Source organism: Nicotiana sylvestris, chromosome 8 (assembly GCF_000393655.2).
Source record: "Nicotiana sylvestris chromosome 8, ASM39365v2, whole genome shotgun sequence".
In the NCBI taxonomy this organism is placed as follows: Eukaryota; Viridiplantae; Streptophyta; class Magnoliopsida; order Solanales; family Solanaceae; genus Nicotiana; species Nicotiana sylvestris.
The window spans coordinates 156,674,286-156,693,757 of record NC_091064.1 but is presented as its reverse complement, the minus strand read 5'-3'; the positions used below and the strand labels follow the sequence as shown (position 1 = coordinate 156,693,757).

The following is a 19,472-nucleotide window of genomic DNA, read 5'->3' as shown; positions in this document are numbered from 1 at the left end:
TGGAAGAGATTGAGAGTACGAAATAGTAGTGAAAAGAGATTTGTTACCAGAAATATGATCCGATGCACCTGAATCAATGATCCAAGACTTAGAGGATGAAGATTGAGAGACACAAGTCACGCTATTACCTGTTTGAACAACGGAAGCTATCTCAGAAGATGTCTGCTTACCTGCTTTGTACTGAAGAAACTCAAAATAATCCACTAAAGAAACCATCCGACTATTCGAAGTATCGGTTCCCATGTCGCTACAATTAATAGTAGTAGGGTTAACTTGAAATAGTGAAAATTAGCATCTCCTTTGGGAAAACTGAAGAAATCGCTGAGAAAACACTGTTTATAGCAGGAAAACAGAACATTGTTCTGTGCCGGAAAACATGTTCACGCCAGAAATACTGTAGCTCTCGGAATATTACTGTAGCAGCCGGAAAAATTCAAAGTGGACGGAATGAAATAAAAACAGTAGGGGTAGGATTGGAATTACTAGACGACCCAATTGTTCTGAAGAAACTTTTTCGAAAAATGGCCGGAAGTTCACTTCTGAAATCACTGTTCACGCCGAAAAAAATATAAAAGTGGTCGGAATTTGGTGTAACCTGGATGGGTAGGCTCAGAATTGCAAGGGGAACAATCTTTCCAGAAGAATCGTCGCCAAAAAATGGCCGCAAGGTGGCCCACGCGACGTCAGAACTTCGCCGGAAAATTTTCTTCTGACCGCTACACTACCGCCGAAGATTTTCATTGGGGTTTGGTCGCCGGACAGTGACTACTCTTGTGGTAGTGTTGGATTTTGCACAACACTAACCGAGACAAAGCAGACGCAAAAACAACTTTGAAAAGTCGCCGAAAAAAAAAGGGTTCCGGTGACTGATTTCACTTCCCGGAATTGCTGGAATTTATGCACAGCAATAAATCTCTCACGATAGCTCTGATACCATGTGAGAAGGCACGAGAGAAAATATGATATATTGATATTGTGTGTTCAATACAATACAAGAGGTCCTTATTTATAGCTATACTATATGAGGGCATATTACTCCTATTCCAATGTAGGACAAGACTGCTGATAAGAATGGACCTTGGGCCTAACTCAACCCCAAAAGCTAGCTTATGAGGTGAGGATTGCCCAAGACCATATAAGGAGACCAAGACACCCATTCTCAACCGATATGGGACACAACTCAACACCCCTCCTCACGCCCAAGCCTGCAACTGGAGCGTGGACAATATAAATGGGGGCCCAACATCGGTAACAATAAATTGGGATGGGCCGGGCTCTGATACCATGATAAGAATGGACTTTGGGCCTAACTCAACCCCAAAAGCTAGCTTATGAGGTGAGGATTGCCCAAAACCATATAAGGAGACCAAGACACCCATTCTCCACCGATGTGAGACACAACTCAACAACTACATTATGTACATATCTAACATATACCGTTGAGATATCCAAGCTTAATTTTATAATACATAGAATTAAAATAGGTGGCTGAAATGACAAGTGCTATGATATTGCTAATCACGTGATTGCTTCCAGTTTTTATGCTGAGCTAGGTTCTAATTTTTTTGTCTTAATAGGTATTTTCAGTCTAGATGAACTAGTGCGTCATTTGGGCATATTTGTCTTGGCTATCTTCTGGATTTCTGTATTGTTAATTCTAACCAGATAGTAAACAATAGGAGTTCCTTGGCTTTTCTGCTATCATATTTGAATATGATCAGCCTCGCCTAACAATAAAAGAAAACTAGGTTAAAAGCTATGTTGTGGTGAGCTCTTCATGCTCGCCCGAAGGCAATCTTGTAGAGTAACGTTTTTGAGCATGTTTTACTTATTTTTTTTAACCTATTCATCTTAACTTTGACTTGATTTTTTGAGAAATAGGGAAAACAATTTGGAATTGGCACATGATCAGCTCAACTGAACCTTCTTTGTGATTCAAATGATGTCGCAACATTTTTTTTTTTTTTAATTTTATCATTTTAAAGGTCAACACGTCAGGTCAGAATTGTAAATCATGCTTGAAGAACTAGTTCCCAGCCTACTTTAGTGCTTGAAGAATCTAGTTTTCGGCATACTTAAGTTTGATTGGCTACCATAATAGATTCTAGACCAGGCAGAAGATCAAATTACTCATTACTATAGAGAAGCCAATCAGGTGGCTGATCTTCTTGCCAAAAAAGCTGCAAACAGTGGCAATAGCTCATAGCCTCATACTACTACACATTCCACTATTCCAGCAATTGCCTAGAGAAGCTAAGGGTACTTTTCACGTGGATAAATGACAGTTGCCTAGCATAAGAAGTAGATTTGACAAAGCCACTTTTTTGTAAGTTAAAAGTATTTTCTTTCCTCATGGAAGAGAAGCTGCATATGATTAGCTCTTTCATGAGTTTTTTGAAAGCTGTTTCAGCTGCAGTCCAGTGCATATGGAAGGTCAGGTATATGGCCCCCCTTCTCTTTTGTCATCTTTACCTTCTATATACATGGTAGGGGTCAAGCCAAACCCCCAACACCTCCGGATCCTTTCCCTGGCTGATGGCTTTCAATTAAAAAAAAGACTACCATAATAGAGGAACATAACTATCTCCACAGTGAATCCAATTCCCACTTGTGACTGCACTGAACTGTTTCTGTTTTCTGGTAAAGTGGGACATGCCTTCGCTTGGATCACAATTTCAGCAAGCCCGTCCCTCCACTGCCCCCCCCCCCCCCAATAAAAGCAAAGATAACTTTCTGACATGACAATGAATTTTCTTATGCAGTATCACAAATTGGCAGCAGAAGCTTTTTACTTGATGGCCATTGTATATGACAAGCTGGGGCAGCTGGACCACAGGGAAGAAGCAGCTTATTCATTTAGGAAACACATCACTGCTCTTGAAAGCTCTGATATTGAAGATCTTCTTCAATATTGTTGCTAAGAACCAGTATTTTACGTAATATGCCCTTGGTGAGTGATTATTTGCCTCCCTGCAGCTACTTATAAGAGTAGACTTTAGCTCTTGATACAGAATTGTTCACTAGTTCGAACAACGATTCCGGGGTCTATTGGTTAAAGTATGTATCAACGGGATAATTTTGTAACTTCATATATTTGGAACCAAAACTCTTGCTGTCAGTATGAATTGACGATTTGAAAGTCATCGTATTAATTGGAAGAGAAGTGTGCTAGCAGAAGGAAAAATAAGCTGAGATGAATACGACGTTCTACCTTATACTATGTAGGTTAATCGAGAGTTTGCGGTTTTCTTCAATTCCGAAAGAGTATCCTTGGTTTTAAGAACAAGGAACATTAGCTAAACAATTTCGTTTGACTGAAACTAGAGAAAAGAAAATCATCTATATTCCATGCTTAACTGAAAAAACTGAGAGACAATAGCATAGCTGGAAGTTGAGTGTAACATCTAGGTGTTGCTCTTCAGTTGTTATACAAGAAAAGACAATTTTATTTATTTATTTATTTTTGTTGGGAATAACCCTTCCCCGTCATGAGTATTGGGCATTTATTTCCTTGCTCTACAAACAAAAGCATAATACCTCCCAATGCTCTTAGAGATCTAAATAGGGGAACAGAAGAGTTCAGAGTTACCTGATAAGGACTATCCTTAAGCATGATGAGTTTGCCTCCAATGCTTTTTGCCTTTCCTATTGAATCCGGGAGGTTCCCTTCCATTTACACTTTTACAGGACCCACGAGTAAGACAACTAGATCAAAAGGCGAAAAGTTTTCTTAATCTAGTGGGAGTTGCTTTGCAAGAACTATCTAATTAAGTTTTCTTTTTCCTATCACAGGCAGCTGGCAAATCTGTGTTCGACCGTCTCATACATGCTTTTATTACAGCTTCATTCATGCACCATGAGAAGCATTCTAAATTTCTAATGGAACACCCATGTGGACATTGATTGTGATATAATCATATAAAGGCAGTGAAGATATCATGGATGTGGTGGCTTTCCGATTGCAAGCTTAGAAACACTTCAAATTTCTTGGCAAGTGTATCGTCGATATCCTCCAATATCAGATTGAGGCACATTTTTGTTGTTGATGGTGGTTGAGTAACATTAGTGCTAGATGGCCATGCTATACCAGTTAGAGTGTACCCAACACTTTTGAATATGATTGTTGGAAGATACCATGATTTTGTTGGCCCGTTTGCGAGGCCGAAAAGGCTAAGGCTAATGATTTCTTGGGGGTGTTGAACTAGATGTCCACAATCAGTGATCGGGAGATAGAGATCTAAAGAAGCCTCCTGAGGAGATTGTCTAGCGTAAGAACCTTTTCCAACTTTTCTTATGTTAGTGTAAGATCTTCTCTCGTTGTACAGATTGTTCTATAGGGTTAGCAATATAGTAGGATATCAGATATTAAATACGTTATAAGACTTTGAGCCATGTTGAAAGTTGAGATCTTCGTACTTATCACCTCATCAACATGATAAAATCATTTGACGCCATTGGTGTGCACAGATTTACCTGAGCCCCGACAAGTAACTTAGCAGTAGTATTTGTAGGGTTACCATAGATGCCAGGGACCATTATTGTGAAGATACGTGCCGAAAGCCTGAAAAAGAGCTTGGACAGTTGTGGGAGTGGATCAGAGAGCCTCAAAATACCTTCTCTGTGTTGAAATCTTGTATGGAGTGTGGAAGGGGAATATGTATGCCTAGAGAGAAAGTGGACCAGAATGAACATCCAAATGATGCTAAAGAGAAGATAAAGGTCTTCTGATCTCCCATATTGTGATACCATTTGGAGAACAAGTGCGGATAGAAAGTGTCAGAATGTGCAAGAGAAAGGTGTCTGAGTCCCTTTCACGGGCATTAACAAAAAGAGTGCTGAATCTGCTGATAAGAGAGTTTTGTGAAAGTCTATATTTAAGAGGACGGCCCTTTATAATACGAAATTTGCCTATGCATATGAAACAATTATATTTCTTTTGCCGATAGAGTTACCTCGAGTCACTCCTATGGCTTAGCTTCGATTGACTTAGTGAATTGTAATGAAAGAACCAAATACATTCATCATAAAGTTTATATTGCATTGAGGTTAAAGTTTTCTTTCAATTAATGAGTTATCTAATCTATCAAGGAAGAAGAAAACTCAATGTGTAGTATACGATTGAGGAAATTTGAAGACGTACTAGTTCATGGAAAGGTAAAGTCCTTCCTAGGGATGGCAGAGCTAAGTTTACGGGTTCGGGAATTTAGTTTGTTTAAGTTACTAGGTTTTAAATTAATAAATCATACATATTTGATGAAATTCTTAAAAATTATTGGATTCGGCCGAACATGTAGGTGTGTCTAGCTCCGCCCTAGTGTAGCATATAGAATTTTTTTTAGTGTATGAGGTGATTAGGAACGTCATTTGTCAGCTATAGTTTGCCTTCTGCCTATCCGTGCAAGCAAAATTATTAATATTGCTGGGGAAGTGGTTATTCAAATGTAAATTCAATGCACAAAAGAGACTTTTCTATTTTCTATCACTTAGTTAAAAATAAAGTTGATTGGAAGGTAACTTTTCTTTAACCTAAAAGCTGATGTGGCTTTCCAATCAGCTAATATGTTTATAAAAACAACCCTAATGTAAGTCATCTATTTTATACCCATATATTATACACTTGCGCTGTGACCCGTTTCTCATAATGGGTTAATTTACATTTGACTCATTTTATTAAGCATATTACATTTGACTCGCGTTAGCTATCATGTCTAAGACTAAACTTTACAAAAGCATGTGTTGCGCGGTGGAACAATGACAATAGATCCTCAAAAGTAAAGATCGTATATCACGCAATGCGGGCATTCATTTGTTTGTCACTTTAGTTAACGAAGATTAAAATTAAGCATGGAAAGTCAATACTCGTTAGCTAGAGTCATCTTTAGTTTATGTGCAGATTGTAGTTATGCTATAAAGGAAAAGATCTCCGTTGATCATCCAACAATATATGAATTGGCCACGGACTAACGTGATGCAATGACCCTTTTTCACTGCTTCATAATTTGAGCCTTCACAGGCACTTTCAATGGCCTTTCTTTCGCAATCCCATGTTTCAAGAAGAGTTAGGGGTGGTTTTGTAGGATGCATTAGATAAAATAATGCATGTATTGGCTTTGTGTATTAGCAATATCTTGTTTGGTATATTTTTTGAACATGTACATTAGTTATACACCACATTTGGTATTATCTTATGCGTAATTAATGCATAGGAAACCATGATATTAACAATGCAATGGGTTTTATTGCATGCATTAGCTTAGTTAAAGACAAAATTGTCCTTCATAATTTATGCTTGATTAAAATATGCTATTATATTAATACAAGTAAATAATCCAAGAAAGTGGGAAATAAAATTATATCCCTAGTAAATAAATAAATGCTTAGCATACTTCCTTTTTTATAAATAAATATTCAGTTCTATACTACAATATAGGTAGACAAATCAAATAAATTTTGTAAAACTTTTTTCATATAAAAACATTCCTCAACTTTTTTATAAAAAGATAAAGTGATGGACTGGTTATGAGGGTATTTTTGTAAATAAACAATTTTTTTTAGAAATTGTGCAATGCTTTAATACATCAAACTAAATAATGGATAAAAAATATGTCAGCATAACTAATACCAGCATTACTAATACACCATATACATTATTCTTATGCATCCTACTAAGCGTCCCCTTAGTTTTATGAAATGTGCAATTACAGAGATATTGCATCACTATTACAGCATATTGTGGCAATGGATGCCACTGATTCGTTGATTTTTACTCATGCTTTTCACATTCTGTTCTTGGAAGCTTGTGTTGAAGCTATGCCTTTTACAACAACGGAGATAGTTCCATATGGATTGTTGAAATTGGTGCAAATTCTCTCTGTTGCGAGTACCAACTCTACTAAGCTGTTCAAGTTTTGTGGGATGCAAATGTTTATGTTTGTTGAGGGGCTTGTGCATGAGTTCATGCCTATTATTTTATTCTAGAGATAAGTTTAGAGTACTTTGTAACACGAATTTTTCAGCTGATTTATAATATTAATTTACCTTTGTTATTTTATTTTATTTGTAATAATTTACTTATTATGTTTATCATTATCTGAAAAGAAAACACATGCAACTTTATCATCAACACGAGCAAACTACCAACTCAGTGGGCTAACACTCTTGTCAATAGGAGAATCACATCCCTTGTGATTCAGTTCAAATCGTAATCTACTAATTCTCTCAAAGGTCAATGCAATGAACTCAAATTCCTGGCAAGTCCAATTTAAATTTTATTTTTCTAATTCACTTTTGAAAAGTAAATTAATAGAGGGATTGAAATGCAGTATGCACTCTACAGATTTTCAATGAATCAAGCTAACCTTTTGAATTAAGCTTAATCATCATCTCTAAACCAAGATTAGCCCCCAATATTTATGTCAAACAATAGAATTGCCTAGAATAAAAAAGCTAGAGACTAGATTTAGCGATCAAAGCTAGTCTTTTTGTTTGAAAGGGAAGAGAGATTATCGTCTTTTTGATTAGGAGAATAGACAAGAGAGAAAACTAGAGTTTCTTTACTTCAATCATAAAGAAGATAGACATGTATTAGGGCTAACCAATTAACCAATGATTTTACGTTATGAATTTAAAATTTAAGCATAATTTCGTATAAACATGATTATATTTGTCTTCACCCATATTCCCCCTATTTATTCCATGTTTCTAACACAAAAGATAAGGAGTAGGGTGTAAATTTCAAAAAGGACGAGGGAATTTTCATAGTAACAAAAAACTAGAGGGAGTTTCGTAAAATTAAAACCAAACAGGAAAATCTCAACCTGTTCACTTTTGTAGAAATGGCGTGGGATAGCCACTTCTTAATATGGTATTTGGTTTTTATCCAGTATTTTTAATGCTGAGCAAAAATAGTCACTACTCTATTAAAATTAATACGAAAAGATATTTTTATCATTTCTTCATGAATGTTGTGTATATATTAAGGATATGGTGTCCTTAGCATTTTACACTGCACACATGAAGTTAAGGACGCCATGTCCTTAACATTTTACTCTGCACATATGAAGTTAAGGACATGAGGTTTTAAAGTTTAACAACAGAAGGTGCAAATATAAGTCAAGGACATTATGTCCTTAACATTTACACTGCACACATGAAGTTAAGGACGTAGTGTTCTTAATATTTATACTGCACATACAAGTTAAGGATATGATGTCCTAAAGTTTAACAACGAAAGATGCAAATACATGACACTTTGTCCTTAATATTTACACAATATTCATAAAGTTAAGGACATCATGTCCTTGATATTTACACATCATCCATGTCTAGCACAGGAATATTTTCGTCCGAATAAGTAAAAATTTATTAAATACTAATTAAAAAGTAAATACATTTAAACAATGACTAAAAAATATCTCTAATTAGTGGCTAATTGTACAGCTCCTTCACTTTTCGCCAAGTAGTGTAGTACTTCAAAACAGTCTCTCAACTCAAGTCAAGATATTAGTACCAAAGAAAAAAGAAATAGAAAAAGAGTCTCGACCTTACTTGGCAGTTTTCTATTGGAGCTTCCTTTCCACGCTTTCACTCTTGCTCTTGAGCACCGTCACATTATTCCCAAAGCCCAAAGGGTCTCTCACTTCAAAGCTTGGAGCATGATAAGCACGTGTACTTTAACCCCAATATTCAAGACAAAAAAAAGAAAAAGAAAAAAGAAGAAGCCAATATTCTAACAAGAGTAGTAAAATTTTTACATAAATTTAGTAAAAAAGTAATGATATGGAGTAGCATTTTTCAATTAAATTGTATTATTAAATTGTTATTATAATACTATTTTTTCTTCTACATATATAATATATAAATCAAACTAAAATATTTAGATATTGCATTATAAAATACAATCATTTGTAAGATAGAACACAAAAAGTACTACTACTATAATTTTTATTGTTCAAGTTAAATTATCATCCAGCCACTAATTTAGATTAACCTAAAGTATAGGTTATTCTTTTTCCAAAATGTAGAGTATAAATTAATTGACTCATTTTTACTCCACTTAAAAAGTTTTAAATAAAAAACTCAAAAATTGTTTTATTGGGCCGAAGAAAACAGTCTCCTCTATATGCAGAATATGAGTACTAATTTCACTCCTTGATTCTTCACGCCCTTGGCATTGGTAACTTTCCAGTTTCTATTTGAGGAGAAAACTCAAAAGGACAATGGAGAAGAAGAAAGAAAACCCATTGAAGAGAAACTTTGAAGACTTATGTAGTGAAGATGAACAAATGGCTGTAGAGAAGAAGCAGAAGGAAGATTTTATTCCAAGAGAGTATGCAAAAAATTTTGGGTTCTTATATATATTTTTAAATAAGTTGTTGAAATTTGATGAAATTGCATGTTTGTGTTTTTTTTTTCAGTTACCAATTGGAGGTATATGAAGTGGCAATGAGGAGGAACACTATATGTGTATTGGAAACTGGGGCTGGAAAGACATATATAGCAGTGATGATGATCAGAGAAATTAGTAAAACATTGAGGACTGGTGATGAGAAGAAGTTTATTGTATTCTTGGCACCTACTGTTCATCTTGTTCATCAGGCATGTCTCCATGGATAAACATAATTCCTTTTTTTTTTTTTGCCAGAATTTTGGTTGAATAAGAGAATGTGGTTTAGAAATTCTTGATTATGGTGGATAAAGTTAAGGTTTTGGACTAAGTAGAACCAGTGCCACTGTTGGAAATAAATGGTGATAGAAAAGTCCAACTATGGTCTTCGTTTTTTAGGTTTGAGGCAAAAATATTAGGTGATTTCTTCCCATTTGTTGGTAGCAGGTACCCCTGTAATTGGTGGAGATGTGCGCAAGCTGGCCCGGGTGCCATGGTTATCAAAAAAAAAAAAAAACTATGGTCCTTTTTTAGGTCCCCTTTTTTGCTGTTTTGTTATTGCACTTGATAATGCTATGTTCCCTTCCCATAAAACTTGACCAACTTAATTCACCTGGTAAATGAAATACTTCCTTCATCTTGATGGTTTTGAAATTTTTTTCCTTTTTTTTTTCTTTTTTGTCTGTGGTTAAGAAAATTTTTTGGTTTCGGATGAAGAGTTTAATTTTTTTCTTTTGGTTTTTGGTTCAAACTCGGATCGTGAAATAAATCCAAACAAAGAATTACTGATTGTATGCATTTTTGTTTCTTTTGCTGATAAGTTGCTTACAATATATGTTTTTATGCTTTTATTTAGTATTTAAGTATCTTATGTTTTCAGAGAATTTACCTTTCACAGCATTACTTAGGCCTGTGGGCTTCTTTGGAGGTTTCAGTCTTTTTCTACTCACTTATGCAACTAATGAGTATTTTGTGGTGAAGATAATGTGAATATCTATTGGAATTGTTTGTGATTTTTGTATGGAGTACCAAGATTATATTCTTGTTTATTTGTTTAGTATGTTTGTTATTTTGCACTTTGATGATTTTGTTTCCGTAGTCATTGTGAAATATTTAAATGTTACATTTCCGAATATACAATTACTTTTGTTTTATGAGTTTGGATGACAAATATTAGTTTAAGTATCACTCTTCCCTTAGAAAGTTTTTGCAAAAAAAGGGCATTTTGTTGTTTTATGAAATTATCTCTTTTTGTAGAAAGCATGCTAATATCTACATATAACTGAAGTTCACTGTCTTTATCTCTTTATTTTTATTATTATTTATTGTTTTATTGATGTTTGATAACTGCGAAATCCTCGAAGGCTAGTGACACACGGTTCAAAGCTCGGTGGATAATGGTGCCCGTCCCTCTGCTGTCAAAATGACTTAATTAAACCATGTCCATTGTATTGGAGTATGATACTTGACTAAAAGAGGGAGAGGAGAGCTATATTCTTCTCAGAAATTTATTGAGGTCACAAGCCCAAGCGTGAAGCAGTGGGATAGATGTACTCTGACAGATTTATACAATAGAAATCTCTAAATGAAAGGACCAAAAAGAAAAAGAAAAATCAAATTTTTCTTCCAAGGGGAAGTACTTGATTTTCAAACAATGCCACTCAAACTTTTAGAGCTTCCACTGTGCTCTATTCATTACAAGTCCTGAACGCATGTTTCATTCCAAAATTATGACTGTAGAGGGGCTTTGAGCATTAAATGATCTGCAATCAATGATAAGGATTTGCAATCAACTGAAAAGTTTGAGTTTGAGCTTTTATCAAATTTGGTACTTTGGAATGTGCTCAATTTTGACGATACTAATCCTTGTTTATTTACAACATTGTTGCAGCAATACGAGGTTATACGACATCATACGCAGCTTGCGGTTCAAGAATACTATGGGGCCAAAGGAGTTGATGACTGGAATGCAGAAAAATGGAAAACCGAAACTGATGATAATGACGTAAGTTGTTCCCTTTCTTGGTTTTCTGCTCTCAAGTGTGTTTGTGCTGAAATGATTGTATGATAATCGATGAAGCTGATATCTAAGGTAACACAATCTGTGCCAAGGTGAAGGTTACTTTTCCAATCTCAAGACACGACTAGCTTTGTGGGTCTGTAGTCAAGATATTATTATTTGATAAATAGTCATATGTAATAATCAAAGAGCATTCCTTGTTCACTGAAGTAAATCCCTTAAACAGGTCAAGTCCCACTATGCACAAAGCTTCATATCGTTGACTAGCAGATTTGTATGTAAAGTTATTTTGATTTCCCTGTTGAGGATATGGACACTGGACAAACATTTTGAAAGAAAAAAAAAATTCAAATCATCAATATTTTGATTTTATGATTGTAGTGCTTAATGCCTCTACCTCCACAAGATAAGAGTAAGGTCTGCATACACATTACCCTTACCAGACCCCACACCGTGGGAATATATTGGGTATGTTGTTCTGGTAGTGCTTAATTTCTAGTTGAATATATTTTAAACTCGAAGGTTCTGTGCCTAGCATGCCGCTTTCTGGTTGTTGATCCTAATATCTATGATTCGTCTTCCAAGCATTGCAAAGATAGTGCCGCACTTAATATTCTGTGCATGCTAATTGTGATCTCAATCTGATGGAAAATCAATCCACGCCAGTGTTGTCAAAGGTGAAAACCTTTAGAAAGTGCTCCAGGTCTATTAGGGCTTTTAGTGCAAAAAGTGTGCGCTTTAGTGAAAAAAGTGCAATGAAAAATAGAAATAAAAATCTATTTGTAATGCAAGAAAAAAATGACAAATTCATTCATAATGCTTTTCTTAATAATTAACATCTCTTTACTGATTATGTCTATTGTTTAGTACCACTCGATTCAAGATAGATGCATGGTTACTAATACGTACACATTAGTGCCTCGCCTACACTAAAGCACAACTTAAGTGAGGTGAAGCGCCCTCCCTCAGCTTTTTTGAGCTTCAGGGCTTAAGCACGCCTTAAATGAGCATTTTACAACAGTGATCCATGCCAAATTTGCCGAATCAGGTGTGAGCCCCATAAAATTTCCAGATTGGCCTGAGCCAATTTCTTTGCAGATCACATGGAAAGATGCTTGTTGCATGTTCTTTTAGTCTTGGCTACCAGAAATTAGATATCCGTTTAGTAGTCAATTGGAGTTATGAGATAGCAAAAATGTGCATGCATGATTGTAATAGATTAGACAATCTTTTTGTTTCCTGTCATTTAGGTTACTTGTTAGTCCGATATACGGCCCTTCTCTTATTATCCATAAAAAGAAATTTGTAAGGCTCCTAAGTGGGCTGGGTTAGAAGAAAGAAGATTTTATGTGCCAAGGGATACCTTTGGGGCGGAGCGATCCTATTTCTAATTCTAGATCCAACTAGAAGTTCGTTGAGTCTATCAGATCCAACATTGGACTCGGTCATACTACTTTGACTTGAAACTTTTGCGGTCTTGATTTCTTTGTATTGACTTCTTGCTAAGTAATGCTACCATATGTCTTTTAAATAACTTTTCTAAAGAGTTTAATATTATATAAATCATTTAAATTCTCCATTTATGAATGTGCTGTAAGTATTACTTGATATAACTGCCATTACTTTTGTTCTCACAGGTTTTGGTTATGACACCCCAAATTTTCTTGGATGCACTGAGAAAGGGTTACATAAAATTTGGTAGAGTGTGCTTTCTGATACTAGACGAGTGTCATCGTGCCAGTGGTAAACATCCCTATAAAATGATTATGACGGTAACCCTCACTTCTTTCACGTGACTTTTTCTTAATTCCCTTCTTGAACTTTTCTCATCTTCTCATTATCCTGTTGGACATGCTCCTGTGCACTCTCTATAACCAACAAAGGAGTTCTATCATCAATCCACAAGAACATCAAAGGTTTTTGGGATGACTGCTACCCCTGTGACTAGAAAAGGTAACTTTTGATCTTCCTCAGTTCCTCGTGCTCTGCCTGCTTCTCGTTGCCCAAATCATCCCTCTCATCAATAAATAAATAAATAAATGAAATGTAGAAAAGGGGTTTTTCAGGCAAAAGAGGAATCTCTAGCATCCCTTATGACGAAAGGGAACAGTAACCCCCACCCCCAAATATTTCTTCTTTCCTGTGAATGAGACCTTTTAAATTCACTGTTTGCTTGTTTATCAATGTGTCACATGATGACTGATAGTGACAAATATCTATACTCCTTGGTCCAAAGTTAGTTTAATTGGAACAGAAATAGATAGAGTAACAAAATGATTTTGACAGTCTATCTGGGACCCATTTTCATTTAATGGGTTTAAGAGTTTCTTTTATTGACCTTTTTCTTCCTCGACATAGTTTTTCTGCTATACTGTCTTTTCAATTGGACTACGCTTACACTTTCCTTTCCTTTGCAGTTGGTCAATCTTCCTTCCAACTTTTGTTTTGGATATATGCTAATACTTTTTATTTGCAGTTGTCTTAGCCAATAGGAATTTGATATATATGGTTTTAGATCTTTTGTGGATTTACTTAACATACCCTCTCGATCAGGTGTTTCATCTTCAACAGACTGTGAGGAGCAAATATCAGAACTTGAAAGTCTTCTTGATTCCCAGGTAATCTTCTGGCAAATCCTGTCACCTTGTTGCAGCTTGTGAATGGTTTTGTTAATTGTAGCCAGTGTAATGGCTTCTAATGCATGAATATATGGTTTCGTCTTGTATAGATATATGCAACAGAGGAGAGGGTGGGGCTGGGCGAATTTGTTCCTTCCGCAAAGGAGACTTGTAAATTCTATGATCCAATAGTGTCTTCGAATTTAGAAATAAAGGCAAAATTGGAAGCTTCATGGTCAAAGGTAAACGCCCAAATGACTATACCATATTAAATAACTGATATGGTCCGTACATTGTAATCTATATCCATGTAGTTCTTTATGTTTATTTTCTTTTCTTTCGTGTCTGCAATCTTTAGATTTTGAAATCAAGGGTGATCTCTGACCATTGTTCATTAATAATATTTAAAAAAAAATAAATGAACGTTTAGAATTGTGAGAAATAAGAGAAAGGGAAAAGATAATTGAGAAAGAGCATAAAGACAACCTTCCTATGCCTAAAAGCATTTATAAGCACATTTTACAATGTTTACATCCAGTATCACTGGCAAATCTATGACGACCATGTTTCCTCCTCAGGTCACTTGTAAATATACAACTTACCATGAGAATTAAGAGATACGAGAGAAAAGATTGAGACTATATGTGAATACAATCGTCTTACACCTAGGCTTTTATTAGACTACTTTACAATGTATATTGTACATTTGACTGATGTTTGACTTCGGTATATGCATTATGATATATTTACATATCTAAGCAACTATCTAACAGAAACTAAATTAGTAGAGATAATAAACAGTAGGGACCGTTGTGATCCGCCTCCCCTGTTCCATGCTCCCTTACTAGTAAAGGCTCCCATTGGGAGAAGCAGAAATTGTTGAGTGACGTGGGGACTCTGGTCGGGGCGCAGCGTAAATAAGAGAGCCATTCCATTTAGGGCGAGACAAAATGGGCAGGGACAGGCGCTCTGGTGTCCGAGATGATTGGTCAGACGATGACTACTTAAAAGGAAAGAAAAAGAAAAAAGAATATAAAGTTTTTGTGAGTTGGGTTAAAACTTTAAGAGGGTGCCTGTAGGTTTTATCTTTACTTCCCCTTATGTGGTCTTATTGCAGACCTACTAGATGGTTTTGGGTGTGTGAGTTTTACTGATCTATAAGGATCCTCAGTGTCTTGATGTTTTCCTATGAAAGGGCACAGTTCAATCTTCGCTTTCAATATGTTTGGTGTTTCCAAAAACTTAAATGATTAATGTTCTGCTGAACTCCAGGAATTTTAAGCTCATCCATAACCTTCAAATTTTGCCCTCACTCTTCCTCTACTCGTTTTCTGGAGTGGGTACTAAAGTGTATGTAGCCATGCGCTTGCTTGTGTACTTAGATATTGGGAAAGATACATTGCTTATCCAGTAATCCTTGGTGCTTTTCTGGATGTTGATTATGAAGTACTTGTTGACACAGTTCCCCGAATGAATAATATGCTTCTTGGGAATCTGACGCGCTAACTTTTTTTCAAAGCTCAAGTCCCTTATACTTGATTCTCCTAATTTTCATGAACAGTTTGATGCTGCATTAGTTGACTTGCAGCTGTCAGTATCAAGTCAGTACAAAGATACAGATGACAACTATATGAAGCTTCGGAAGAGATTATCCAATTTTTATGCAAAGATATTGTGTTGCCTTGAAAATCTAGGCATCATATGTGCGTATGAGGTATGATTGTAGTTTCACGTTCTGTTATTTGCTTTCATTTCATGGTAAATACGCACTAATTGAAGGGCATGCATGCATCTAGCTACTCCAATGATGGAAATAACTTTCATCTTCTGTTTCTGTTTATGGAAGCATACACATTCATTCATACATATAGACATATATCACATCTTCTACTAGCTTAAACTTTAGAGGAAGCGGTCAAACAATTCCGCGTGTTTGGCCATGAAAGAATTTGGCTCATGTAAAAGGCCAGCATATGGGGGACACAATATAGACTTTAAAATAAAGAAATTTGCCACCTCTCTAATTATTTCAGCTTTTAAATGAGGCAATTTACACAACTCAATAGAATTTATGTTTATAGCTGGAGCATGCGTTATATGACATCTTTTTATTCTTTCCCTTGGAGAATTATTCGGCAAAGCAAAGGTCTTAGAAAACCTTCTCTTCTGTGTTAGAATTCTGGTTTCAAGACTCCCTTAACAGGGGATAGCCTTGGAAAAAAAGGGAAAATAAGTCCTTGTTAATGGATGTATTTCTGTATGAAAGTTGAACAAGCAGTCAATCATGTTCCATGCACTGTTGCACGCTAATCTATGTCACTGGAGGTATTCCATGGCTCTTCCAACTTCTGTTAGAAGTCCTCTTGCCATGGAGTCTGTGTGGGTAGCTTCATAAGAGTTTCCAGAATTCGTTCCTGAATGCCTTTATTGGTGCATATGGCAGGGACAAAATGGAGCCCCCCCCCCCCCCCCACACACACACATATAAAAGTAAAGAAAAAGAAGTCATTACAAGGACTGCAGATGCCATTTTACATACTCCAATACCATTGCACGCGTGATATGTAAGATCTATTGGAGTAAATACTAATGGAAATTATATTTTTTTCAAAAAGAAAACGTAAAAGTGCAGGATTCGTTTTTTATTCAAGTTGGCTTCCAAAAGTTTCTGCACAATTTTCTTTTAGTTCTTAGTCAAGCTAACCGAGACGTAAATAAGGGTGTTTTACCTAATAAAATCAGGCAATGAGCCAAAAAAAGATTTCTGTCCGGTGTAATCTAAGAGATCCCTTAAAGACGAAGGTAATCATACCCACCATGGATTAGGTTAGTTGGCGTAACCTTTTGTTTCAGGTAGCTTCATATATTTTTTTTGAGGTCCTTGGAGCTATTGCCAGTTGTATACCTACGTGGCACTAGCTTAATGCTCATTTATGACTAAAATTTACTTATCCAAATTAAGGAAATCCTTTTTGTTCTTCCGGATTGTGCTTGCTTGCCCTTCTTGAATGCTTGCCTTGTTTGCGTGAAGATCACTTTATTCCTGAAAGTCTATGGTATATGGTTGCTGCAAAGAGTTACTTCATGGAATCTAAGCTCATATAAAACTGCTTTTGATGTACTATTTTTTTCAAAAAAGCTGGTGTTTTTGATTTATTCATCGACCTGTATCAATGAGTATCCTTATTCTCTCATTAATCATCTATTACTAACAAAATATCTTATTCTGTCCAAAAGCAAAAAGTGGAGTTCTTTTCCTAGAAAGTTAAGGAAACATGTTGGACTTTTTTAATAGGATAATAAAATTTTATTAATGAAGGGCGAACAAGCACCCGTATACAAGTAGTATACCAAAAAGCAGAAAACCTTACAAAAAGATGTGTCTTTCTTTTTAACGAACGACACCCAATCTTCTATACAAATAGGAACCTCATGGGTGCATCAAAATGAAATGAGGGATAAGAGGCTATTCCTCAAGTGTACAAAGTCCTTCTCTATCCCATTCAAAGCCCTCCTATTTCTCTCTTTCCAAAAGAAATGAGGAAACCTATTGGACGTCTCACCTTCCAATATAGCAAATCAAAGTAAGAATTAGGAAAACTTAAAAGAATTGAGTCCTCACTGAGTGAATTGTAATGTGGTCAACAGTGACCTTATGAAAGGTGTTCTTTTCGCATGACTAGTGTACTTGAATTCTTTTTTCTCTGTTGCTTCAATGTGCTTTCTTGGCCTCTATCCAATTGATGAACTCAGCATCCCTGCATTTTGTGGCTGCCTATGGCTCGGTATTGTCTGAATCTTCGTGCAAGAAGAATAATCGGTTCACCAGCTACCACATCTGTAGATCCCACCAAATCATTAAACCTGGAGGCTGCTCGCCCTTTGATCCCTGAGGTTAGACTTACTGGCCGAGAAGACACATTCACTATAGTGGGAAGAAGACACATTTAGTTGGTTGTAAGCTTGGGTCTATACTGGACTATCGGGACTTTTTTCTAAACTCTGGCTATCTCTACCAGCTTCTATGTTTTCTTCAAGAGTTCTACATCCCTTTTCTGACATTCCTTTCAAATCTATCTACTATTGTTTTGGAGTTTCTTAAATTTGGCTCTGATAGTTTTTTCATCTCTCGTATTGTAGGCTGTTACAGTCTGTTTGGGAAATGTCCCTGATGACAAAGAGGAAAATGAGATTCTTAGGAAAAGTTCTCTCCAACAGAGATACTTCTTGGAAGAGGCATTGTCAATTATTCAGGAATCAATGCCACAAGGTACTTGAGTTTGTTCTATGTATTGTTTATGCAGATATGTTTGCAGACCTCTTTGTTGTAATCGTTATCACTATTGTTTTTACGGTTCTTTTTTGGGTTCTTCTTCGATTGCAAACAAGTATATTCTATCATCCTGGTAACAGAACTTGACTTATGATTCTTTCCGGTGGAGGGTTTGCCATAGTTCCATCATTTCCGACATAGATTTCTTGTTAAGAATCTGTTTTTCTTTTGATCTGAAACAGTGGGAGTATTCGTTCAGCTCCTTGTTGCTTCCTCAGTTTCCTTGCAAATGTTACACATTACTTTTAGTGTACCAGGAGCTCATAAGGTTCTTCTATTGACTGTCCTTATCAAAAAAGGTTCTTTTATTGACTGTATTGTAATTGATATCTTTTTCTTTCTCCCTTTTTTTTTTCAAATAAAACCACCTTTTCGGAGATCATTTCTTGCTCACTCTATTTTACTATGTCATAAATTATGCATGTTCCTTTCATTTACATGCACATCTTTTATCACTACATGCTACTTGTTTTCTAGACCTGTGGAAATTATTGAATCAAGATCATTATATTTTTCCATAGAACCTTCTATGTCAACTAATCCATCAATCAGGACAGCTATATATATCACATTCATTCTTTCTATATCCTTTTGTTCTTGTTCTTTTCCCTTATAAAAAAAAGTATCATTGTGTTACAATTTCTTCTGAGCTTTGACAAAATTGTAACTTGGTTTGTTTCCTGTAAAGTGTTGTTTCTGCTGATTGGTTATGCTTTTTATGGGTCAATTAGTGTAAACACTGCTAGATAGCTTCTGCTCCATCTTTTTGGCTCTTGTCTGTTCTGAAGTAGATAATAATTGAATTTTCCCGTAATCCTGCTGATTTGGCTTTTACCATATTAACACTTGTAAAAATTCCAGATTTTGAGTTTTGAGTTCTTGGCAAGTTTTGATTTATTTCATTTCCCCAGACTGTGAGAGTCTTCTAGATGTTGGATATGACTCGTCAGCTACACTGTCAATGGGCCTTATATCTTCAAAACTGCATGTGCTTCTTGAAATTTTTAAATCCCTTAGGTAATTAACTCGACATCTTGTTCTATTACGAAACATATTACTGTCTTTAGATGTGTCTTCTTGGTATTCTCTTTCCACAAGCTTAAAGCTCCAATCCAT

At 35.7% G+C, this 19,472-nt stretch overlaps 2 protein-coding genes across 2 annotated transcripts in view; both read left to right on the top strand.

Annotated features, from left to right (window-relative positions):
- The window catches only part of LOC104227232 (anaphase-promoting complex subunit 5), a 29,145-nt gene extending 24,082 nt beyond the window's left edge, over positions 1-5,063 (top strand). Inside the window, exons 20-21 of the mRNA XM_009779434.2 lie at positions 2,763-2,950; positions 3,793-5,063. Of these exons, the coding sequence (XP_009777736.1) occupies positions 2,763-2,921 (159 nt within the window). The 3' untranslated portion in view covers positions 2,922-2,950; positions 3,793-5,063. The remainder of the gene's footprint in view (positions 1-2,762; positions 2,951-3,792) is intronic.
- A 4,055-nt stretch (positions 5,064-9,118) lies between these two features.
- LOC104227233 (endoribonuclease Dicer homolog 3a) overlaps positions 9,119-19,472 on the top strand; it is a 37,100-nt gene continuing 26,746 nt past the window's right edge. The window contains exons 1-10 of the mRNA XM_009779435.2: positions 9,119-9,328; positions 9,417-9,597; positions 11,277-11,390; positions 13,043-13,177; positions 13,289-13,358; positions 13,959-14,023; positions 14,134-14,265; positions 15,585-15,737; positions 18,164-18,293; positions 19,268-19,373. Of these exons, the coding sequence (XP_009777737.1) occupies positions 9,219-9,328; positions 9,417-9,597; positions 11,277-11,390; positions 13,043-13,177; positions 13,289-13,358; positions 13,959-14,023; positions 14,134-14,265; positions 15,585-15,737; positions 18,164-18,293; positions 19,268-19,373 (1,196 nt within the window). The 5' untranslated portion in view covers positions 9,119-9,218. The remainder of the gene's footprint in view (positions 9,329-9,416; positions 9,598-11,276; positions 11,391-13,042; positions 13,178-13,288; positions 13,359-13,958; positions 14,024-14,133; positions 14,266-15,584; positions 15,738-18,163; positions 18,294-19,267; positions 19,374-19,472) is intronic.